This window comes from Phocoena sinus, chromosome 2, assembly GCF_008692025.1.
Source record: "Phocoena sinus isolate mPhoSin1 chromosome 2, mPhoSin1.pri, whole genome shotgun sequence".
In the NCBI taxonomy this organism is placed as follows: domain Eukaryota; kingdom Metazoa; phylum Chordata; class Mammalia; order Artiodactyla; family Phocoenidae; genus Phocoena; species Phocoena sinus.
This window is the reverse complement of record NC_045764.1, coordinates 62,029,065-62,053,398: the sequence shown is the minus strand read 5'-3', so window position 1 is coordinate 62,053,398 and position 24,334 is coordinate 62,029,065. Positions and strand designations below refer to the sequence as shown.

Here is a 24,334-nt window from a genome sequence, read left to right as displayed (position 1 = left end):
CAGATTTTTATCCTTTCAAGAATTCTATGAAAGCAGAGAATCGTTTGTATGTCTACCCAAAAGAGCTCCCTGATCCTGGTCACACACTGAGCCCTGACCCTCGTCACGGACTGTGGCCGTAGACTGGTCTAACTTCCAAGTAAGGGGGTATCTACTACAGTTCATTATAATTATGTCACTCTCAACTCATTTTGATACAACGTTAGATTACTCTGATCCTGCAATTCCCCAACCTCTATTTCAAGGGGATTTCTTTCTTGTAGTGAATCTGGGGATTGACTCCTCAACATCCATTTCAGGGCTAGATGATTACTCTAAGCCAATCAATTCCATCCCCTTTGCCAGTGATTGGCTCAGAGATGGGGAGTCCTAAGCCAGTATGTATCAAGAAGACCTCAGGAGAGGTGATGGCTTCTGGAAAGGGAATCGAGTCTCTCTCTTCCACTAATCTGCTACTCCAGCTGCTGCTGAAGCCCTCCAATGACACTGAGGGACATGAGTCTCAAGCTGAAGCCCTGTTAAAGGAGAGGAGAGAGACAGAAAGAACCCGAGCCTGCCGATGTCATTGAGCTACTGAATCAACCAGCCCTGAAGCCGCCAGACTGGCTTCCTGCTTGTGAGATGATACACTTAATAGTTTAAAACACTGAGATAGGAATTTTGTTATCTGCAGATGGAAGCATCGTAAATAATTCCCTGACCTCCCTTCCCCTGCTTCCCCCTGCCATGGAGGGGCTGGCTGCCCAGGACTCCCACTCTGGGGGAACCAGTCCTGCCTGGGCTGGGTAGAATAGCTAAGCACGTTGCCCAGGCAGGAGTGTTGCCTCTTCCAGGCAGGAGTTCCCCATCTTTGGTGAGACAAGCACAGAGCCAGATAATTACATGAGATGCCACTGGAAGAGCTGTCTTTAATTTTGATGGCAATAAAGAGCCTTGCCAGAAAGTTAAGCTAATTTCATGAAAGCACTGGGAGGAAGGTCATGATCTGGATGCCAGCTTATTAATAATGTGGAGCTTCGTTTGAACCATTCAGGAAATTCCTCCCAGTTGCCTCCAGCAAACTGCCACAGGTTGCTACTCTCCTCAGAAATCAACAGTCTTCCCATATGCAGATGTGGAGTTTTCTGTTTTTCCCTAGAAAATAATTAAAGTTACAGAGCCCAATAAATACTCAAACAGATTGCGGTTTTAATTAAAAACCTTTCTCCAAGCCCGCAGCTGCAGGTCTCTCTTCCCAAAGAGGCACACTGGTGACAGCTGCAAACGTCAGAATCTGGGTTTAAGTATCTGAGACTAGAGATCTTTACAAATAATAATAGTAATTCTGATTTTTACCTATGCCATGGTGTGTGGGAGGTGTAGGGGGGCGTGAAGAGAGATATTTGGGGGAAGGGCCAAGGTCTTTCCCCCTACTGGGGAAGAAGGACACAAGCATGTAGGAGCAGGTTCAGCAGAACATCTCATCATACCTGTACCCAATGCTGCAAGGTAATAATGATGGCTAATTCTAGCTATTGTTGAAAAAAAAAAAAAGCTCATTTCTGAGCACTACCTAAGCACCAGGTACTAGGTGCTTTGCATGCATTGACTCATTTAATCCTCAAGCAACCCAATAAAATGGGTATTCTTATTTATACCCCTTCCCCACCCCCAGGCACAGAGAGGTTAAGTAACTTGGCCAAGGTCACACAGTGAGTACATGGTGGAGCCTCATGCTAGAACCTTCCCTCTTAACCACTATGTAGCATGTGTATGAGGGAAAGGAGAGATGGAAGTTGGCAGGGGTCGGGGGCGGTGTTTATAAACGGGGACTTCAGAAGCTGAAAGGTGGCAAGCTGTGTGTTTAGGAGATTCTGGCTGGAGGGCAGGTGGGAAGGGTCTGCTGAGTAGGCTGCTATGCTGGGGATCTGTGACGCCCTTCTGGGTCCTGGCTTCCTTACTCTCAGGGGCTCTCCCTCATTGATTAAATCACCCACCTGGCACGTTAAATACAAGGGCACGTACAGCTCTGAGCACAGGTGCAACTGAATTGTCTGCACAGTGTTACGTGTCCTAAACCTTTAATCAAACATCTATTACTTCCAACTTTGCAGTTTTCTATTCCCCTCTTAGAGACTGAAAAAGATTTTCCTTTTCGGATCTCGGGCATTTTATAAGTCCCTGGCAAAGTCAGAAGACTTAAGGACTGCCTTCTAGGCCTGGGTACTGGACTCAAAGAGAAAGCGCTCACGCCGCACAGGGAAGGTTGGGGAGGAGTACAGGCCGGTTTCGTCCCAGGAGAACTAAACTTACTGGCTTTGCTCAACGAGCATCCAGAGGGTGCCTCCTGTGCCCTGGGCGTTGAAAACACAATGGGGTGTGAAGCCGGGGCTGTGCCTGTGTTGGGCAGGGGTGAGGAGGCTGCAGATTCCTGGGACACACTCTGGGTGGGCATGGGAAGGAAAGCTTCGGTGCCTTGGTTTAGCGTCTCCCACTTCGGAACTTTGCGTCACAGGATGCAGAGCCGGGAGCAGTGCACGCCTGGGTCCCGGGCTCAAGCCGCCCATCCTCGGGGCCCAGGGTACCCCAGCCATTGCCCCGCGCCTCTGAGCCCGGCAGGCGGTTTCCAGCAGGGGGAGCGCGCGAACCAGGCCTGGGCCCGAGACTTTGAATAGACAGAACCCGGGTAGCTGGTGCCGGGATCCGGGGGTTTTAACCCGCCCTACTCTCGGGACCGTGCGGGTCGGCAAGGTCGAAGTTAGAGGTCCACAAAAATCTGCCCAGAGCTCCAGCTCTCCGCCCTGGGTGTATCTAGGGTCGGCACCCCCGCCTGGTCAAAAAGCCTTAGCCCGGATTCTGTAGATTCCAAATCTGGGCCCTCCACGCTGGTGGAACCTCATATCCCTCCTTTCCCCTACTTCCACACACCTAATTAGGTGTCTGTTTCTTTAACCATCAAAGGCTTGGGCGGCGGTGGGGGTGCTATCTTCGTTCCCGGTTCCCCAGCCCTTCAGTAACTGTACCATTATCAACATTACAGACATTAGAGGCCCCTGCGCGCCCGGCGGCGCCAGTCGAGATGCTCTCAGTCTTCTAGCTGAGCTCGGAGGCTGATCCTGGAGTCGTACCTCCCGTCCCAGACCTCGGCGGATTCTGCCCGGGGCGACTCGGGGTCTAGCCCTGCTAGGGCGGGCACTGACCTCTTCGGGGTCCAAGGCGGGGGTAAGGGTTGTCTTTCCCCCAGGGCAGGCTTGGGGAACAAAAGCGCTTGCTGGAGAGTGGGCGGGAGCTGCGGGGGTCCGCGGGAGTCGGCGCACTCGCCTGGGTGACCACTGCGCCCTAAGTCGCCCTCCAGGCGCCTGACGCCCTGTCTCCCTGCAGAATTCCCCTGGCTTCTGCATCCCCGGCAAAAGAGCAAGGAAAGTGGGTCTTTCTTGGCTCTCGGGCCCCAAAGGTTCCCAGGACTCGGGCGGATGGGGTCCCTGTGGTCCGGGAAGTTCTCCGCTGAGAGTGAGCGAGCTCATTTTTCCTTCCATTCCCCAGCCTCTGTCTTCCAGTCCTTCAACCCTTCCAAGTTATCCCCTGCTTGCCTCCCTGTACGCCTCCTAGCCGAAAGCAAAGAGAACCCCCCAACACACAAAATAAAGGGAGGTGAAAAATGGGTGGAGGGTCCACAAGTCGCGCGCCTCCGTGCCTGAGCCTCGGTCACTGCCTTTACGCCAGGCTCCCCTCCCCCCGCCAGGGAAAGTCTCCAGGACCCTATACAGGACCCTATTCTCTAACCTCGCTGCTGGGCTCCCGGCTCCCCAGATCCCTCTTCCTCGGCCAAGGCTCCTCGAATTTGCCCTTCAGGATTACCAAGACGCGTGGACAACACACCCAGGACGCCCCCCTTGCTCCGCAGACAAAGAGTCTGTGCCAGGCTAGCCGGCCGCGCCATTCCCCCGCCCAGTCAGGCCCAAACCGCCCGGGACCTGCTCTCGTTGCCCCCACCGCACGGTCAAGATCCTCTTACTCCTCCTTACTCCTCGAAGACACCTTCTCCCTCAGGGCGCCCCCGCGCCCCTCCCCCGGGGCGTCTGTGGGAACTACAGGCACAGGCAGGTGGAATGAAGTTCTGGGTTCTGAATTCTGGGTTGAGCGAGATGCGCTGGTCCCAGATGGCTGGGCTGCCTGTAGCGACCGCAGGAATAGAAGAGAGGGAAGGACGCGAAGTGTGTGTGCGCCAGTCTGTTCATATTTAATTTATAAAGGCTCCTCAGAACCCCGATCGGGTGGTCTCTTTAGAGGCAGAGCTCCTCACGCGTCTCTCTCCCCCACCTCCCCAGCTCATTAAAATGCTCAACACTGAAATCGGAAGATTGATCTCAGAGGCCCCAGACCGACCCACCTCCAGAGACCGCCACGGCCCGAGTGAGGGCTGGGGGGACACGTGCGCCCGGAGCGCTCAGTGTCTATGGAAAAAACGGAGAAGGCAGGCGCTCTGCGTGTTTCCCGAAGCCTGCACCCCTTTTCCGATGCTGGTCAGCAACTCTGTCTCCAGGGCTGCCGTGGGCACTGAGGGGGAACAGAAATCGTATTTTATACAAATGCCTCGACATCCCTGGGCTTCCACTTCTTTGTCGCCAAAAGAAATATCGGGGTTTCACCAGAGACAGGAAGCGAGAGTCCGGAATAGCAAATATTCGAGTCTGCTGGGGCCCGTTGTTGTGTGAGGGTGTGAAACATTAGGGCGGTATCGGGCCGCAGAGGCTTTGCGGGATAGTGTGTGGGGTTGATGGTGTGTTTGCTCGTTAGACCGTGAAGATGATGGCGGGGGCGGAGGAGGGAGAGAGATGCTCAAGCCTGAAGTCTCCAACCCACAGTGCTCAAAAGGAGCAGACGTTTTGTAACCATCCCTTTCCATACCGCCGCCTGCTGCAGCCCCGGAGCCCCATTCGCCCCTAGTTGGCAAGTCCTGAGGGCGAGGCGCTTGGCTGCGCCCGGGCCGGCTTCCTGGGAGCGGAGGCTGGTACCAACGCGCCCTGCCCCACCCAGCGGTGCGCACGGGCCCTCGAGCTGGGCGGTGGGCTTCCAGCGCTGGTTTAAGCCACAAAAGGCGAGACGTACAGAGTCGACCTGAGGAGGCTGGGCAGGGCAGAGCCCAGTAGGGCGGTGCGTTCTAGTCCTCAGGTTGGACTGGCAAGAGGTGAGGTGGGAGCTGGGGAAACCAGGGCTCGTAGCTGACCAGAGCCAGGCAAAAATAGCAGGGAGGGTGAGGCGCTCTGCTAACACTATCAATTATGCATCGTGTTGAACGTGGCTTCGGGGAGGAGGCGGATAGCAGCGGGGGTGCGGGAAGGAAGAGTCCGCGCGACCCCTGCGGCGCGCAGCTCACCCGGTCCCGCGCGAGGACTCTCTGCCCCACCGCCTGCCTTTGCAAAAAGAGTTTTAAGGCAAAGACACGCTTTCCCCCTTCAGGCGTGAGCTCTTCCTTCCCCCAAATTCCTTAAAGATGGTTTGTCTCACGTGTTGCGGGGCGTAAAAGAGGCTCGCATTCAATTAAGCAGCAAAGCTAACGGGCTCTGGCGGGACCCGCGCGTGAGGGTGAGTGCGCATGAATGTGTGTGCGTGCAGGAGGGGGGAATGCTGAGCGTCCCGGGTGAAGGTGTGCCTTTGAAAATGTGTGTGAACGTAGCGAGATCTCAACACATTGATGCGATTATTACATGATGATGGGTAATTCTAACATATGAAGAGCGACTGTGTGGAGGGTGCGAGGGTCTGTGTCTGTGCCAACGCGTTTGAATGGGGAGGGAGTCGTGTGATTAGGGATAGTGACAATGTCTGCAGATGTGTGAATGGGGGGGCGAGGGTTATGGGAGTGTGGTGAACTGGAAAGAGCCAAGCCGGGGCGCTGGGCGTGGGGGTGCCCCTTTGTGACCAACGTCTCTTGGCCAGGGGAAGTCTCTATGGCTTTAACAAATGTAGATGATGCGGGAGGTGGGAGAGGCTGTGCGCGTCCCTGCTGAGCCCGGGAGCGCGCAAGGACTCTTCAATCTGCAGCCAGTGAGAGGTGGGGGGAACAGAGGCGAAAGGAAAAACTGAAGTGGGACCTCAGGGCCAGGGGAGTCCACAACTTACCTGTCCCTTTCTCTGCCTCTCCCCCATCTTCCCCACAGTCGCAGCAACAGATGTGGGAAGCGCCCTTAAGCTGTCGTCCTGGCTCCGCGACCTCAAGTCTGGAGAAGGGGTTGCAGCCCGAGGGCAGCGCACGGAGAGTCGGCGAGCAGCGGGTAAGCAGCGGAGACCACCCCGTAACGCTGACCCAGATGGGGGTAAATCCCGTCCAGGGCGCCAGACCCTGCCGGCTCTCTCTAGGCGAGACCGGGGAGAAGAGGGGAGGGGCCTTCCCTCCGGAGCGAGAGGGAGTGGGGAACGCGGGTTCCAAAGACCAGAGGGTGGGAGGGGCTCTGCCGAACCTGCCAGGAGCCCTAAGTGGGAGCGGAGAATCTGTTTGTAAGTGCGTTTGTATGACTGCGGATACGAATCTTTTATTGGGGGGGGGGGGATTTGTCCTCAGGCATTGTGGGCTGCAGAAAAGAGGCAGAATCTTGAAACTTCTACTTGATTAGCCAGTGGCAGCCCCCTTGACCCATCGGCTAGGGACTCCCCTGCCCCCATGGGAGCCGTCTGGGAAGATGCAGAGGGGGGAGCGAGAATCTTTAGTGACCTCCTCCATTGCTCTTGGTCCCAGCTCGGAGGACCTCCTTCCTCAGAAGGAAGGTTGATCGAGGGGCCCTGATGGTTTTCCCCTCCTAGGAGTTGCAGCCCAGGGCAGGCGGCTTCAGTTGCGGCCGAAAAGGGACCTGACTAGTCTGTTTCCCCGGTCACGAGCCTCTTGCCACCTGCAGCAAGTTCTCAGCATTTGCTGATCCGCTGGGATTTCAGTCTGAGAGGGCTGTGTACAGGCGCAAGTGCTCGCCTGTGTCCCTCTGTGTGGGCTGGTCTGTGTGAGGACTTGTGCCCTGGTGTCTGTCAATTCTCACAATGAACAGGAAAGCACTTTGCCCCGAACGCTGGACAAATGCTGTGTTCAGTTGAGAGAACAATGAGGTCTCCAGATATATTGTGTCTGTGTCTGGGCGTCTTTGTGTTTGTATGTCTAGGAAATGTGTTGTGAACCCCTAAGCCCCTGCAGTTGTTGTTGGTTTGACGGCAGGTGCCTGGGCGTGTGTTTGTATTGTTGTGCGCTTGTATGGGCGTGTATGGGCGTGTGTGGGCGAGTGCCGTGCCATGGGACAAAGAGTTCAAGGGAAGACAGGCGGTCACGGACAAAAATACCCTTTCTATGTATCCCTTTCACTGAGTTAAACGAAGGCTTAGAAACATAGTCAGGGCTCGATGCAAAGCCCAGGGCAGACCTGCTAGCGGCCCATTCTGTGAAGGGCTCAGCCCCAGGCTGATGGGATAGGTAGAGAAAAAAGAGCAAGATACGAGGCGGCTAGAAGAGGAAGTCAGGGCCCTGAGAGGGAGCAAGCATTGAATCCCAAGACTTTTACTGAGCTCCAACTCGTGTCTAAGAGAGGCTCCTGGGCACAGAGGAGAAAGTTACCGCAGCCCTGGGACCTGCCCTAGACGGGTTTACGGAGGAGGCAGATGGATAAGGAAGGGAAGCTGGGGCTCAGTGAGTCACCTTCTCCTCTCTTCCCCCGGCTTCCACCTGCAGGATCCGCGATGGTGCCCTTGAGGGCCCTGTGGCTGGCTTGGGCGCTGCTAGGAGTGGCCAGAGCGTGCCCAGAGCCGTGCGCCTGTGTGGACAAGTACGCGCACCAGTTCGCCGACTGCGCCTACAAGGAGCTGCGCGAGGTGCCGGAAGGACTACCGGCCAACGTGACCACGCTTAGTCTGTCGGCGAACAAAATCACCGTGCTGCGGCGTGGGGCCTTCGCCGACGTCACGCAGGTCACGTCGCTGTGGCTGGCGCACAATGAGGTGCGCACCGTGGAGCTGGGCTCGCTGGCGGTGCTGAGCCAGCTCAAGAACCTCGACCTGAGCCACAACCTCATATCCAGCTTCCCATGGAGCGACCTGCGTAACCTGAGCGCTCTACAGCTACTCAAGATGAACCACAACCGCTTGGGCTCATTGCCCCGGGACGCACTCGGTGCACTGCCCGACCTGCGCTCCCTACGCATCAACAACAACCGGCTTCGTACACTGGCTCCTGGCACCTTCGATGCGCTAAGCGCGCTGTCACATCTGCAACTCTATCACAACCCCTTCCACTGCGGTTGCAGCCTTGTGTGGCTACAGGCCTGGGCGGCGAGCACCCGGGTCTCGTTACCAGAGCCCGACTCCATCGCGTGCGCCTCTCCTCCTGCTCTGCAGGGGGTGCCGGTGCACCGCCTGCCCGCCCTGTCCTGTGCACCTCCCAGTGTGCATCTGAGTGTTGAGCCGCCGCCTGAGGCGCCGGGCAGCCCCCTGCGCTCCGGCCTAACGCTCATGCTACACTGCGTCGCCGAAGGACACCCCACGCCCCGCCTGCAATGGCAGCTTCAGATTCCGGGGGGCACCGTAGTGTTAGTGCCGCCGATCCTGAGCGGGGAGGACGACGGGGACGGAGGGGAAGACGGTGAGAAGGAAGGAGATGAGGACGGGCCAACGCAGACAGAGGCTCCAACCCCGACTCCAGCACCCGCTTGGCCCGCGCCCCCAGCTACCCCGCGCTTCCTGGCCCTTACAAACGGCTCCCTGTTGGTGCCCCTCCTGAGTGCCAAGGAGGCAGGCATCTACACATGCCGTGCGCACAACGAGCTGGGTGCCAACTCCACGTCAGTTCGCGTGGCAGTGGCAGCTGCAGGGCCCCCAAAGCACGCTCCTGGCGCAGGGGGAGACCCTGATGGGCAGGCTCCAACCTCTGAGCGTAAGTCCACAGCCAAAGCCCGGGGCAACAGTGTCCTACCTTCCAAGCCCGAGGGCAAAATCAAAAGCCAAGGCCTGGGCCGGGCTAGCGTCCTCGGGGAGACACAGGCGGGGCCGGAGGGGGACGAGGAGGCAGGTGAGGGTGAAGAGACGGAAGACCAGGTCTCTGCTGACCCGGTGGAGGAGCAGCGCTGTGGCCACGGGGACCCCTCGCGGTACGTGTCCAACCACGCGTTCAACCAGAGCGCCGAGCTCAAGCCGCATGTCTTTGAGCTGGGCGTCATCGCGCTGGACGTGGCGGAGCGCGAGGCGCGGGTGCAGCTGACGCCACTGGCGGCAAGATGGGGCCCTGGGCCCGGCGGGGCTGCGGGAGCAGGGCGGCCCGGACGGCGGCCATTGCGCCTGCTCTATCTGTGCCCGGCGGGGGGCGGCGCAGCCGTGCAGTGGTCGCGTGTAGAGGAGGGCGTCAACGCCTACTGGTTCCGTGGCCTGCGGCCCGGCACCAACTACTCCGTGTGCCTGGCGTTGGCAGGCGAGGCCTGCCACGTGCAAGTGGTGTTCGCCACCAAGAAAGAGTTGCCCTCACTGCTGGTTATCGTGGCGGTGAGCGTGTTCCTCCTGGTGCTGGCCACCGTGCCCCTGCTGGGCGCCGCCTGCTGCCATCTGCTGGCCAAACACCCGGGCAAGCCCTACCGTCTTATCCTGAGGCCGCAGGCCCCGGATCCCATGGAGAAGCGCATCGCCGCCGATTTCGACCCACGTGCCTCCTACCTCGAGTCCGAGAAAAGCTACCCTGCAGGCGGCGAGGCGGGCGGCGAGGAGCCAGAGGAGACCCCCGGGGAGGGCCTTGACGAAGAAGCAGAGCAGGGGGACCCAGGTGGGGACCTGCAGAGGGAGGAGAGCCTGGCGGCCTGCTCGCTGGTGGAATCCCAGTCCAAGGCCAACCAAGAGGAGTTCGAGGCGGGCTCCGAGTACAATGATCGGCTGCCCCTGGGCGCCGAAGCGGTCAACATCGCCCAGGAGATTAACGGCAACTACAGGCAGACAGCGGGCTGACCCCCAGCCCGTCTGGCAGCCCATTCCCATCCCCCACCTCGGGTGCCTGGGAGCAGAAGCCTTGGGCTGGCAGGATTTATGACCCGCAACTTTCACTTACTCCACCCCCTTACCACCCCCTAACCTTGACTACTGGGGACTTCTAGTGGGGAGTGGGACGATTTTACCAGTCCCACCCACGACGGTCATTGTCCTCGTGGGCTGAATTCCCCTCCATGGCGAGCACAGTTCCCCGCTCCTCCCTCCCTGTGTAAGACACCACCCGCTGACCATGAGGCGAAATCCAAGCCTCTCCGTTCCCACTGCAATTATCTGCGAAATCCGCCCCGAACCCGCTCCACAGTGGGCTCGGAAGCCAGAGGAAATGGGAGAAGACTTTGGAAACATCTGATGGGCATGCTGTGGCTCGGGGGTCAGCCCGGGTCCCCCAGGAGATGTCCTTAGCGTGGAGCGCTATGGGGTCCCGCCTCAACCCCTACTCCGCCCTTTCCGGGGTGCACATCCCAGAAGCCAGGATTCTGTGGCAACTCCCCAGTTTTTAGTTTCAAAGCCCCCTTATGACTGGGAACCAAACGCTTCTGTCCCCCGTCCCCCACTCCTCTTCTGACCAGCTGGAGCCGAGCCGGGTGCCTGCGGCGCCTTTCAGCTCCGCGCTCCGATTTTCATATTTTCGTTGTTTTCAAAGACAGTGACACTCCGGATCTGGTGCTAACACTCCCTTGCTAGCCTCTGGGAAAACTGGGTGTGTGTGTTTCTGGGGATGGGGGGAATCCGTCTTCTCTCGCCCTCTCTCCTAACTTAAAGCGCCGCAAAACCACGCGCCCTGTTTCCGCGGAGGGTGCGGCCTTGGTCCCGGGCCAATTTCGTTGTAGGTTAGTCGGGAATTTCTGGAGACTCGACAGCTCCTCTTCCGCTGCTGCATGCGGCCCAGACCTCAGCTCGAGAAGCACCAGGGGCGCCGGAAGCCAACCCCGGCCTCCTGGACCGGGTCTCTGGTGAGGGGCGAGCGTCCCGGTTCGCACAAAGCCTGCGCGTGACCGTGCGGCGGGATCCGGATGGAGAAACGCCCCTCGGTCCTCGCGCCACCCCCCCGCCCCGCCCCTCCTTCCGCGAGAATAGTAACATTTGCGCGGCTGTAGTCCTAGACGAGCGTGCTCTGTAGGAGAAAAGTCTGTGTCCTGTAAAAGTGTGTCAAGGGTAGTGTAGGGAGGCGGGCGGGAGGGAGGGCGGGGAGAGGGGACGCGGCGCGACGACTCGGGCGCTGGTCTTTTTTCTTTCTTGCAGAAAAGCCTAAGGGTTGGGTTGGGGTGGGGGGTTTGTGGCATCGGGACCAGCCCTGTCCGTGAAGCGCAGCACAAGTGCGGCCCGGGGCAGAATAGCCCCCTGGAGTCCGCACCCTTTTCTAAAGGCGTCTGTATGTAAACAGTCAATAAAACAATCGATTTGAACTGGCCTTGGTGACTCTTTGTCGGGGGACAGAGGGAGGAAGCCTGGAGGATGCAGGAGGAAAGAGCAGAAGGAAGGAGCCCATAGGATCCTCCCGTTGGGATCCTTTGTGTGATTTTTTGTTTGACTGGCTTGTGATTTTACCAGGTGTTTGCACCTGGTGCCTGCTCTTGGTGCCTCCAGCTCTGGGATGGAGGGGGGAAACCAGGTGGGATGGGGGAGGCTGGAAGTGAGTGGGGAGGGCTTGCAGAGAGGGAGGGGTGGCTCTCTGCAGACTGAACGCGGGGAGCTCCAGAGTGTGTGTGTGTGATGACACTGTCACTATGATGGGGTGTGGCTGTGCGTGTGAGGACTGCCTAGTTTCTGTGTCTCAACACCATCTTTGGTTCTCTGAAGATGCATGGGGCAAGACTTGTGCACAAAAGATGTCACAAGTAACACAAATTACAGAGCAGGCAAATGATGGAGAGCAGCAAAGGGGGAAATCGGCAAGGTTGATTCCACAGAACAAGCTGACGCTTTTAACCCAGGAGCCATGCATGTGTGCGCGTGTGGTTGTGTGTGTATGTGTGTGTGCTGGGGGATTATGGTCAGTGAATGATGCATGGACACCTGGCAGGGCGTGTGACTGTTGGTGTGGGCTGAGGTGGGTGCGCATGTACCATCAGGGTTGGAAGCACACTGATTTAATAGTCCTAGAAATGGGGCTTCTTGGGTGGGGAACAGGAGAGACAGAGAGATCCAAAGTGGATGCTCCTGTCCAGCCTACAGTGCTGGGGTTGGGCCGGTTGTATTTCAGCTGAATCCCCCCAGGGGATGGGGAGCAGCCAGGAAGAGTGATGGAAGGGGAAAGGAATAGAAATGAGGGGGGCAGGTGAAGAGTCCATCTCTACTCTCTTTTCTTCCTGCTTCTAATCTCTTGTCATCCCTCACCCTCTCTGTGGGTAGCAGGTCTTCCTAACTGGACCAGGCCAGTCTGGGACCCGGGACCAGGCCCAGGTCCAGACACCCAGCATCCTGTCCTAGCTTGTCTCCTGGCAGAGGCAGTAGCTGGGACATTTCCCAGGGCCAGAGCCCAGGTTCCCTTCCCAGACCAGCAAAGCTGTCTCTGAGAAAAATTCCCCTCTGAGGACCACAGCCCAAGCCCCACCACTGCAGCCCACACCACTGTCAGGGACATAGCTCAGAAATATCTTTTAGCAAGAGGGCTGCTTTGTTCTATCTGGAAATGCTGCCTTTGAGCAGGGGGCAGGGACTGGCCCAATTCCTGTGGTTCAGGAAGCCACCCACACAGCTGCATTTGGGCACAGGCCTGGCTGGGCTGGTGAGTGCTTACCAATGTCCGTCCCACCCAATCCTCTCCTCATGGGAGGAGGGGGTAGAGGGAAGGCCTCCTTCTTGTTCCCCCCATCCTAAGGATTGAGAACCCTCCTGGAGACCCCCTAGGATCCCGAGTGCCCCCCAGGGATTGTGCAGAGTTGTGGAGAGCTCTGCCCCTTCTTTGTCCCAGGCCAAGCTTTCTAATGAACACATCACTGCTCTGCTCGACCTCATGCTCCCTGGACGAAGCCAGGCCCAAAGGCTTGGCCCATAGGCAGGAATGGGTGGGTGCCGGAGGCTGAGGACCACGGTGCTGTGACGCTCTACCGACTGCCCATTGAGATACCAGCCCTCTCAGGAACTCTGTATCTTCTGTCCGAATGTTTGGATCATGAACAGAACGGTCCCCAGCCTCTGGCCTTGCTTCTTATCTCCTTTTAAATTTTATTCTTTCATTTCCTCCCCTTCTCGCCTCTCTGTTCTCTTTTTTCTCTGCCTCTCCTTTTTTTCTTCCTCAAGGAATCTTATAAAATCCCAGGGTTGGAAGGGACACTGAATACTTACTAATTCAACTACCCACTTGAGGTTTAATTCTTTTCTACACAGTCCCCATCAGCTGGTTGTGCAACTTCAGTTTATATTTATCCAGACATGGGGACTCACTATTCACTCCCTCCCGCCAAGGAATCAGTTGTTGAGCAGTTTAAAATGTGTTTCCTCACTTCCACCCCCCGGGCCTGATGTTGCAATCGGTACATGCTCTGTGAGAACCTGCAGAGCTGTGGAGATGTGATCCCCACCTCCATCCCTCACTTCAGGGCTCCAAAGCTTTTTATTCAATGCCTATTTTTGAACCTCTGCTATATGCTTCAGGTGCTGTGCTAGCTAACTCTCTCCAGTGTATTTTGTCATAAAACTTATGTGGATGGGAATGGAGTCTAATGGGTTGAAGACAGAGAGAGAGACAGAGAGAGAGAGTCGACCTGGAAAATGGTCAGAGAATGCAATATGACAGCAGTAGCCTTGGAACTCAGAGCAATTTGTCAGGAGCAGTAATTCTTTGAGCTACAGAAACCAGATGCCCAGGATGTGGCCTTGAATCAGATTGGAAAACTGTCTGCAGAAAGGTGATTTGAAAGGAGTCCTCCCCAACAAGTGTCTCCTAAAGATCAGCTGGAATGAGAACCATCTTGAAGATCATTTGAGAAAGTCCATTAATAGAAGGACAAAGGGAGGCAGGGCTTCTTTGAGGAAGAAGCAGCTGGTGTAGGGTCCTCTGCTTCCTGATCTTGTGTCTGGAATGCAGCCCTGCCCACGACACCTGAATAACAACCACAGCTAAAGCTAACATCTCTGAAGATTACTTGGGTCAGTAAATGTTTGGACTGCTATTCCCTGGTTGTGATGCTAATCTTGGTTTTCCTTCCGGGATATCAGAATGATGCATTTTGGTACATAGAGGAAAGTGAGGTAGCATCTTGCTACCACTGCCTTGCCCCGGGTTTGTCAATATCAGAGCCCCAGTTATGAGACACTCCACAGGGAGAGAGGAACCTTCTGTCTGCACAACAGGAGGCATCATCTGTAGAGAAAGAGCCATGACTGCAAGAGCACTGAGCAAAAGAAACTGGGAGACCTTGTTCTTTTAGAGATTAGATGCATTTTCTCCTGAAAAAGCCAAGCCCAGGTACTAGGATATAAGAAAGGCCCCAAGTAGAGACCATAAATTGCCAAGTCTGACCTAACAAATACCTTTACCTTGTAAATCTCCAACATAAAGATACTGAGAAGAGAAATTCTGGAAAATTGAGGATGGAGCAAGCAGAGCCACTTCAGTTGTAATGTGTCAATTAATTGATTGCATTTACAACACTCCCACCCACGCGTATGTGTTCAGTGACAAGATTTTGCCTTATGACTCAATAGAGAATAATGTTATATTGAAAATGAAAGATCTACTGTGACTGGCATATAAAAGAGATTGAATTATAAAACGTCTTACAATATTAGTGTTTGTTTCAAAATATGGCCAGTATTCCTCATGAGACTTGATATGGATTTAAAAAAAAAAAAAAAAGAGCCATCCAAGGACCCCATGATGGGAAGACTTGTTGGGTTAAATTAGTTGGAAAGATTTTGCATCATCCGTTGGTTGAATACGTAATTTAGGTAATTTGAAGATGGTATGATTTTTTAAATTGTGGTAATTGCATATGATTTGTCTGGACATGTGAATGTAAGTTCAATAATTAAGTTTAAGCCCGCATGGAATAAGGAGAATAAAAGTGTTTATATTTTTTATCAACTGTTTACTACTTAAACATTTCCCCTTGTGTATTAGGAGTTAATTTGGTTTTGGCAAATTAGATGCATTTTCTCTCAGCAACACTCGAGCAAACTGGTCCTTAAATTGAGTCTAAAAGCCATTCAAGGCATCCAACCATTTGAGAGAAAAACTGCCACAATCATAGAGCTCAGATAGGAACTTCATAAGAATTGGTCAGTGGTGAAATGAGGAAAGAATGGGAATGGAGAATTAATTATCAACGCTTTGTAATAAAAGTAGCCTATCATGTATTAAGACGGGCTAAAAATGCTACTGGTCACCAAATGTTAAAAATATTAACCAGGGCTTCCCTGGTGGCGTAGTGATTGAGAGTCCGCCTGCCGATGCAGGGGACACGGGTTCGTGCCCCGGTGCGGGAAGATCCCACATGCCGCGGAGCAGCTGGGCCCATGAGCCATGGCCGCTGAGCCTGCGCGTCCGGAGCCTGTGCTCCACAACGGGAGGGGCCACAACAGTGAGAGGCCCGCGTACCACAAAAAAAAAAAAAAAAAAAAAAAAAAAAAAAATTAACCAAATAATACCAATAGTAGCTAACATTTATTGAACTCTTACAATATTTAAGACACATACTATGGAACTTATAAGCATTATTTTATTAATCCTTAAAATAATCCTGTGAGGTGATATTATTTCCACTTATAGGCAAAGAGACCAAAGAGCAAAGAGGGTTAGTCATTTGCTGAAGGTCACACAGCTGTGATTTGCAGGGTTGAGGTTTGTACTTCCGTTATCTGACTCCAACATCAGAGCTCTTAGACACCAAGCCAAACTCCCTCCCAATACTTATATAAATCAGTTTCAGCGAGGGATGATGTATTTTACACAGTATTGCTAAATTTGCTGCTAATTATGGAGTTTGTCTAGAAAAAGGGTTTCTCTTGCTGTCTCTCTCATTTCTCAAAATAGCTTCCCCCCAATTATAAAAGTTATGCATGACTAAATGTAAATGGTTATAGCCACTTCGGGAAAATTTTGACAGTATACTAAAGGTAAAGATACATATAGCTTGTGATTCAGCAATTTCTCTCTTGGGCATATACCCAATAGAAATGAACGCTTAGGTCCACCAAAGACAAACGAGTCTTTTGGTGGACACAAGTACAAGAATGTTGACAGTGGCTTTATCTGTAATAGCCCCAGATTAGAAATAACCCAACTATCCACCAAGAGTAGATTTGGGGGCGGGGAGTGGAAACTGTGGTATATTCATTTGTACAATGGAATACCACACAACCAGGAAAAAGAACAAAGCTACAACTACATACAATGGCGTGGATGTCATAATGTTGAGCGAAAGAAGAATATGCAATGCATGATCTCATTTACATGAAGTTCAAACACGGGTCAAACTAATTTTTGGTGAAAGAAGTCAGAATAGTATTGGAAGGCACTGACTAGGAGTGGGAGCCATCACAGGAGTGTTCTGAGGTGCAAGAAATGTTTCCTATCTGGATCTGGGTGGTGGTTTGTCAAAATTCATCAAGCTACAAACTTAAAATTTGTGCACTTTATTGTATGTTATACCTCGATTTGTTTTTTGCGGTACGCGGGCCTCTCACTGTTGTGGCCTCTCCCGTTGCGGAGCGCAGGCCCCGGATGCGCAGGCTCAGCGGCCATGGCTCACGGGCCCAGCCGCTCCGCGGCACGTGGGATCTTCCCGGACCGGGGCACGAACCCGTGTCCCCTGCATCGGCAGGCGGACTCTCAACCACTGCACCACCAGGGAAGCCCTATACCTCGAGTTTTAAAAGTGGAAAAATAACCCTTGGAAATAAAGCAACAAAGTCATACGTCATTATAGAACCACAGTGTCCAATACAGCAGCCACTAGCCACATGTGGTTATTTAGTTTTAAATTTTACTTAGTTAAAATATGAAATGAAAAGTTTGGTTCCTCAGTCACACTAGCCACATTTCAAGTACTCAGTAGTCACACATGGCTAGCGGCTACTGTATATTGGACAGCAGAGAGAGAGAACATTTCCATCATCACAGAAAGTTCTATTGGTAGTGTTTCAATAGAAAATTGAAAAATACAGAAGTATATAGAAAAATAGCATTATTTATAGTACCCCATGGAACGAAAACCATCCAGTCTCATTCTGAAAGAATTTTTATGAAATTAGTGACAAATTAAGTGACATATGAATGCATTCTTGCCCTAAATTAAATGCCGATTAACTGAAACCCCTTGACCACTACCCACAGTCTCAGAGCTCTCCCCATTGATAACCACTCTTACTGGGGTAGCATGTATCTTTTCAGACCTTTTTTGCTTGTATTTGTAAACATGTATGTATCTGTATGGAAATATAAGCAGTGTCATTAACACAACCCCAGCTCAGGGAGCTTCCATCTCGTTCAGTTCAGTTTCCCCCAGTGCATGTGAAGGGTGTTACCTCCACTATCCACACCCCACCAGGGGTCTAGGGCTCTACTCCCCTCCATCTTGAGCTACTGTGGTCCCAGGGTTTTGTAAGGACAAACGTCACCTGGGGCAAGTCAGACAGGGGACCAAGCACAGTCTCAGCGCAGAGGTGCTCCCAGGAGAGGGAGCTGGCCCGTGGCCCAGGGCCAGCCTGATTGATGGTGGTGCTTGCTAGGGTGAAATCTGGGAGGTCTGCAGGCAGGACTCAGCTTCCACTGAGGCCTCGCACAAAGGTCTTTTGCTGCTTTCACACCACAGTGGAGCACGGAACTCTCTTGTGAGGCTGCCCAGGATCCTGTTGGTACCAACGACATACTTTTCTCTCTGAGCAGCACAGCAGGGACTCGTGGCACAGGCTTCCTCTGAGTCAAACCAATACAACTCTCGGTGTTTACATTTTTTAAAATTTATTTTATTCATTTATTTGGTTGCTCTGGGTTCTTAGTTGTGGCTTGAGGGCTTCTTAGTTGTGGCATGTGCACTCTTAGTTGCGGCATGCATGTGGGATCCAGTTTCCTAAGCAGGGATCGAACCCGGGCCCCCTGCATCGGGAGCACGGAGTCTCAACCACTGCGCCACCAGGGAAGTCCCAAGGTGTTTACATTTTGAGTTCCATTCTTAATTCATTAATTTTAAAACTTTCTCCATTTTAATATATTTTAATTGTTCATTTCAATGTATGCATTTATAGCTATTAATGACCCCCTAAGTGCCACTTTAACAACATCTCCCAATTTTTGATAGAGAGCGTTTGCGTTGTCATTTAGTTTTAAATATTTTCTTTCCATGAGATTTGTTCCTTGACTCATGAATTATTTAGACATGTGCTTTTAAATTTCCAAATGTATATATTTTTCCCCATCACTTTTGTTTTTGATGCTAATAGTTGTATTATATTCAGAGAATAAGGACTGTATGATGTTGGTTATTTGATTATTAAAACTTGCTCTGAGGAATAGTATGTAGTTAATTTTTGTAAATGTTTATATATATTTGAAAAGAATGTTTACTATTGAATTGTTGGGTTCATGATTATATGTTCATTAGATCAAGTTTTTAAATTTTATTGTTTACATCTTCTATTTCCTCACCAGTTTTTTGGTTTGCTTGTCCTATTAATTTCTGAGAAAGATGTATTAAAATCTCCTTCTATGATTGTGGCTTTATGTATTTTTCCTTGTATTTTGCTCATTTCACATTGTGTATTTTTTTTTTTTTTTTCAACATCTTTATTGGGGTATAATTGCTTTACAATAGTGTGTTAGTTTCTGATTTATAACAAAGTGAATCAGCTATACATATACATGTGCTCCCATGTGTCTTCCCTCTTGCGTCTCCCTCCCTCCCACTCTCCCCCTCCCACCCCTCCAGGCTGTCCCAAAGCCCCGAGCTAATATCCCTGTGCCTTGCGGCTGCTTCCCCCTAGCTATCTACCTTACTACGTTTGTTAGTGTGTATATGTCCATGACTCTTTCTCGCCCTGTCAAAACTCACCCTTCCCCCTCCCCATATCCTCAAGTCCGTTCTCCAGTAGGTCTGCGCCTCTATTCCTGTCTTATCCCTAGGTTCTTCATGACATTTTTTCCCCTTAAATTCCATATATATGTGTTAGCATACGGTATTTGTCTTTGTCTTTCTGACTTACTTCACTCTGTATGACAGACTCTAGGTCTATCCATCTCATTACAAATAACTCAATTTCATTTCTTTCTAAGGCTGAGTAATATTCCATTGTGTATATGTGCCACATCTTCTTTATCCATTCGTCCGATGATGGGCGCTTAGGTTCTTTCCATCTCCGGGCTATTGTAAATAGAGCTGCACACATTGTGTATTTTTGAGGCATGTCAGAAGATGTATTCTTTTTCAGTTAGATTTTTATCGAAGTATAACATGCATACAGAAATGTATTTTCACAAAGAGAAACCATGTATACCAGCACTCACATCAACAAAAGGAAAATTATTAGCACCTAGAAGCCTCCGCATGTTCTATTCCAGTCACTCCCCTTCCCCCTCTATCCTAACTTCTAACATCATAGATTAGTTTTGCCTGTATTTATAGTGTCTGTGAGATTGATTCATCCACATCATTGCATATATTCATTCTCACTTTTGTATAGTATTCCATCATGTGAATATACCACAATTCATTTATTCGTACTACTGTTGCTGGACATTTATGCAACAGCTTGGGGCTATTAGAAATAATGCTGTTATATATACACACTACTATATATAAAATGGATAATCAACAAAGACCTACTGTATAGCACAGGGAACTCTGCTTAATATTCTATAATAACCTATATGGGAAAAGAATCTAAAAAAGAATGGATATATGTATATATATAACTGAATCTCTTTGCTGTACACCTGAAACTGACAGAATGTTGTAAATCAACTGTACTCCAATAAATTAAAAGAAATTAATATGAATAAACTTTTTGAGAGTTAGTTTAGTTTTGTAAAAAAAAAAAAAGAAGGGAGGGAGACGCAAGAGGGAAGACATATGGGAACATATGTATATGTATAACTGATTCACTTTGTTATAAAGCAGAAACTAACACACCATTGTAAAGCAATTATACCCCAATAAAGATGTTAAAAAAAAAAAAGAAAAAGAAAGAAAACAAAACAAATAGTGCTGTTATAAACATTCCTGTATATATCTTTGGAGAATTTGTACATTTTTATAGGAGCAGAATTGCAAGGCAAAGAAAGAGAGAAAAACAAATATCGTATATTAGTGCATATATATGGAATCTAGAAAAACGGGACAGATGAACCTGTTTGCAGGGCAGGAATAGAGACATAGAGAACAGACATGTGGACACAGGGAAGCGGGGAAGGGGAGGGTGGGACAAATGGGAGATTAGGATTGACATCTATACACTACCATGTGTAAAATAGATAGCTAGTGGGAACCTGCTATATAGCGCAGGGAGCTCAGTTTGGTGCTCTGTGACGACGTAGATGGGTGGGATGGGGAGGGAGGGAGGTCCAAGAGGGAGGGGATATGTGTACACATATAGCTGATTCACTTCGTTGTACAGCAGAAACTAACACAACATTGTAAACAATTACACTCCAATTTAAAAAAATGGAAAAGAAAAAGCAGAGGGAATACTTCCTTTAAAAAAAAAAAACAAAAACGACTTCTCTGGTGGTGCAGTGGTTGAGAGTCCGCCTGCCGATGCAGGGGACGCCGGTTCGTGCCCTGGTCCGGGAAGATCCCACGTGCCGCGGAGCGGCTGCGCCCGTGAGCTATGGCCGCTGAGCCTGCGCGTCTGGAGCCTGTGCTTCACAGCGGGAGAGGCCACCACAGTGAGAGGCCCGCATACCGCAAAATAAATAAAGAAATAAAGAATTGCAGGTCAATACAGTGTGCATATACTTAGCTTTGGTGGGTACTGCCAAACAGTTTTGCAATAGGTACCAACTGACACTTGGACCAGCAGTGAGTCCGCATCAACACTCAGAGCTGTCTGCTTTGGGTTTTCGATATTCTGTTAGATGTGCAGCAGCATTGCACTGTGGTTATAACTGGCATTTCGCTGATGATTAATAAGTTGAACACTTATTAATTGTCCATTTGGATATCCTCTTATGTAAAATGTCTTTTACTCATTCTTCTGTTGGGTTGTCTATCCTTTTCTTATTGATTCCTGAGTTCTTTATATATTCTGGATAGGAAGCCTTTGTATTTAAAATGTCTTCTCCCTCTTTATGGCTTCTCTTTTCACTCTTTTCATGTGGTTTTTTTTTTTTTTTTAATGAAAAGCTGTTCTTAATTTTAATGTATTCCAATTTATTGATTTTTTTTCTATAGGGTTAGAACTTTTTTGGACCATGTTTAAGAAATCTTTGCACATCCCAAGATCATGAAAGTATTCTCCTATGTTTTCTTCTAAAAGCATTATTTTTTGCCTTTTACATTTAGATCTACAAGTCATCTGGAAGTTATTTTTGTGTATGGAGTAAGGTGAGGTCCAGATGCATATTTTTCTATGTGGATAGCCAGTTGACTCTACATCTTTTATTGAAAAGATGGTCTTCCCCTCAGTAGAAGGCCTTGACACCTTTGTCATTGGTTAGGTGACCACATACATATATGTGTGTGTTTTTCTAGACTCTCTGATCCTACTTCTGTCATCATATCTCTGTGTCTCTCTTCTGTGCCCTTCTACTTTTAAGGGTCCTTGCGATCACATTGAGTCCACCCAGATAATCCAGGATAATCTCCACATTTTAAAGTCAGCTGATTAACTATTTTAATTCCATCTGCAACCTTAGTTCCCCTTTGCCATGTAACCTAACGTATGCGCAGGTTCTAGGGATTAGGGCATATATGTCTTTGGAGGGCCCTTATTCTTCCTACTGTAATGAGTGATCCAGTTTTTCTGCATCCTCACAAGGATTTGGTGCCGTCACTGTTTTTTATTTTAGTCATTCTGATATGTGTGTGGTGATATCTCATTGTATGGTTTTAATTTGCAGTTCCCTGGGTGGTGAATGATGCTGAACATCTTTTTATGTGTTTATGAGCCATCTACATATCCTTCTTAGCTAACTGTTCATGTCTTCTGCCCATTTTCTAATTAGAGTTTTTGGGTTTTTTTACTGTGGAATTTTGAAAGTTCTTTGTATATTCTATATACTAGTCCTCTGTTGGATATATGGCTTGTAAATATTTTCTCCCACACTGTAGTTTTTCTTTTTATCCTCTTAACAGAGTTTTTTATACAGCAAATATTTTTAATTTTGATGAGGTCAAATTTAGCAATTTTTCCTTTTATGAATCGTGTTTTTGCTGTCAAGTTGAAGAACTCTTTGCCAAGCCTTAGATCCTGAAGATTTTCTTTTATTTTTTCCCCCAAAGTTTTCTAGTTATAGGTTTTACATTTACATCTATGATTCATTTTAAGTTAATTATTGTATAAAGTGGGAGGTTTAGGCGGAGAGCCCATTGCCTGTGAATATCCAATTGCTCCAACACCATTTGTTGAGAAGGCTATCCTTCCTCCAATGAACTGCTTTTGCACCTTTGTTAAAAATCAGTTGGGGGGCTTCCCTGGCGGCGCAGTGGTTGAGAGTCCGCCTGCCGATGCAGGGGACACGGGTTCGTGCCTCGGTCCGGGAAGATCCCACATGCCGTGGAGTGGCTGGGCCTGTGAGCCATGGCCGCTGGGCCTGTGCGTCCGGAGTCTGTGCTCCGCAACGGGAGAGGCTACAACAGTGAGAGGCCCGCGTACCGGAAAAAAAAAAAAAAAAAAAAATCAGTTGGGCATATTGGAATGGGTCTATTTCTGGGTTCTCTATTCTCTTCCATTGATCTATGTATCTATCCCTCCACTGACTGATACCGTACTCAATGAATTATTGTAGCTAGACACTAGTACTGAGTGTCAAGTAGAGTGATTTTTTTTTCCATTTTACTTTTCCTTGTAATGATTCTAGGGGCTGTTCCTTTCCCTAACATTTTTAGAATAGGCTTGTCTATGTTTAAAAAAAAAAAAAAACTTGCTGGGATTTTTATAGGAATGGTATTAAACTTATGGACATCTTTACTATGTCAAGTCTTTTAATCCATGAACATGATATGTCTCTCCATTTGTTTCAGTTGTCTTTGATTTCTTTCATGAGCATTTTGTAATTTTCAGCATGTGGATTCTGTACATATTTTACTAAGTGTATACATAAGTATTTCATTTTCTTTGGGGTGATCATTAAAGGTACTGTGTTTTTAATTTCGGTTTGCACATGTTCATTATTAGTATATAAAAATGTGATGATTTGTGTGTGTCAGTCTTACATTCTGCAACCTTGTTGAGCTCAGTTATTATTCTAAGAATGTTTTGCAGATTCCTTGGGATTTCCTCTGTGATGTGTTAATGTTGTTTTTATAGCCAATTCTTGTATTTATTTATCCACATGATCAAGTCCTCAGTATTGCTCCTAATGCTGTTTATTTATGTCTCCTTTTTTTTTTTTTGCGGTACGCAGCAGCCACGTGAGTGATCCCAGGTGAGACCAGCAGAACTGCCCAGATCGCCAACCCACAAGACTGTGAGAAACATTTTTGTCTTTAACCACTAAGTTTTGGAGTGGTTTGTCATGGAGCAATAGATAACTGAACGCTTGTAAATCACACAATTCCATGTAACTGGATTTTCAAAATCCAGATTGAACACCTTTCTTTTCTTTGATAACAAATTGTTCATAATTTATTGTACTTAATATGTTCATATCTCTTCCTAATACCTTATTTTGAGTTTTCTCTCTACCATGTTTTTTTTTTCTTGCCTTTTTCCCCTCCTTATTTCTTGCTTTTTGTTAGATTGGTCAAGTTTTATTTATTTTATTTTTCGTCTCATGATTTGAAAGTTACAAATTCTATTCTCATTCTTCTGACTTTTCTCTCCAGGAGACAGAAGAATATATCTGAACCTGTTTCCTCATTTTCTTTGGCTATAGGGTGTGCTTTGGGGATAACTAGGTTGAATTTTACCCATTGGAAGCAAAGCTACTGCTTGTGGCCTAGAAAAATATAAAATATAGAGTAAAGCAATCAAAATCACCACAGGAGAGGAGCCCTATGGGTCTGTCCGTGTGTGCGTGTGTGAGTGGATGGTTATTGGAAAATGGCAGGAGGGCAGCTCATTAGCACTGGTCTTGGACTTCGGCCACCCACCCGACACTTATCAAAAGTGTCTGCAGAGGGCTTCCCTGGTGGCGCAGTGGTTGAGAATCTGCCTGCCAATGCAGGGGACATGGGTTCGAGCCCTGGTCTGGGAGGATCCCACATGCCGTGGAACAACTAGGCCCGTGAGGCACAACTACTGAGGCTGCGCT

General features: G+C 49.8%; 1 protein-coding gene across 2 annotated transcripts; it reads left to right on the top strand.

Moving 5' to 3' along the window:
• Window positions 1-4,865: 4,865 nt before the first annotated feature.
• On the top strand, window positions 4,866-11,392 carry ISLR2 (immunoglobulin superfamily containing leucine rich repeat 2). 2 transcript variants are annotated; one of them, XM_032624569.1, is made up of 3 exons: window positions 4,866-5,167; window positions 6,141-6,254; window positions 7,688-11,392. In XM_032624569.1, exon 3 carries the CDS (start codon window positions 7,696-7,698, stop codon window positions 9,937-9,939), a length of 2,244 nt encoding a protein of 747 aa, XP_032480460.1. In that variant the 5' UTR covers window positions 4,866-5,167; window positions 6,141-6,254; window positions 7,688-7,695; the 3' UTR covers window positions 9,940-11,392. The 2 variants fall into 2 exon arrangements, with proteins under 2 accessions (XP_032480460.1, XP_032480459.1); XM_032624568.1 differs by lacking the exon at window positions 4,866-5,167 and adding an exon at window positions 5,607-5,697.
• Window positions 11,393-24,334: the final 12,942 nt, after the last annotated feature.

Coding starts and splice junctions, on each gene's coding strand:
- ISLR2 (XM_032624568.1), top strand. Junction 6,255..7,687: donor GGAGAGTCGGCGAGCAGCGG/GTAAGCAGCGGA, acceptor TTCCACCTGCAG/GATCCGCGATGGTGCCCTTG.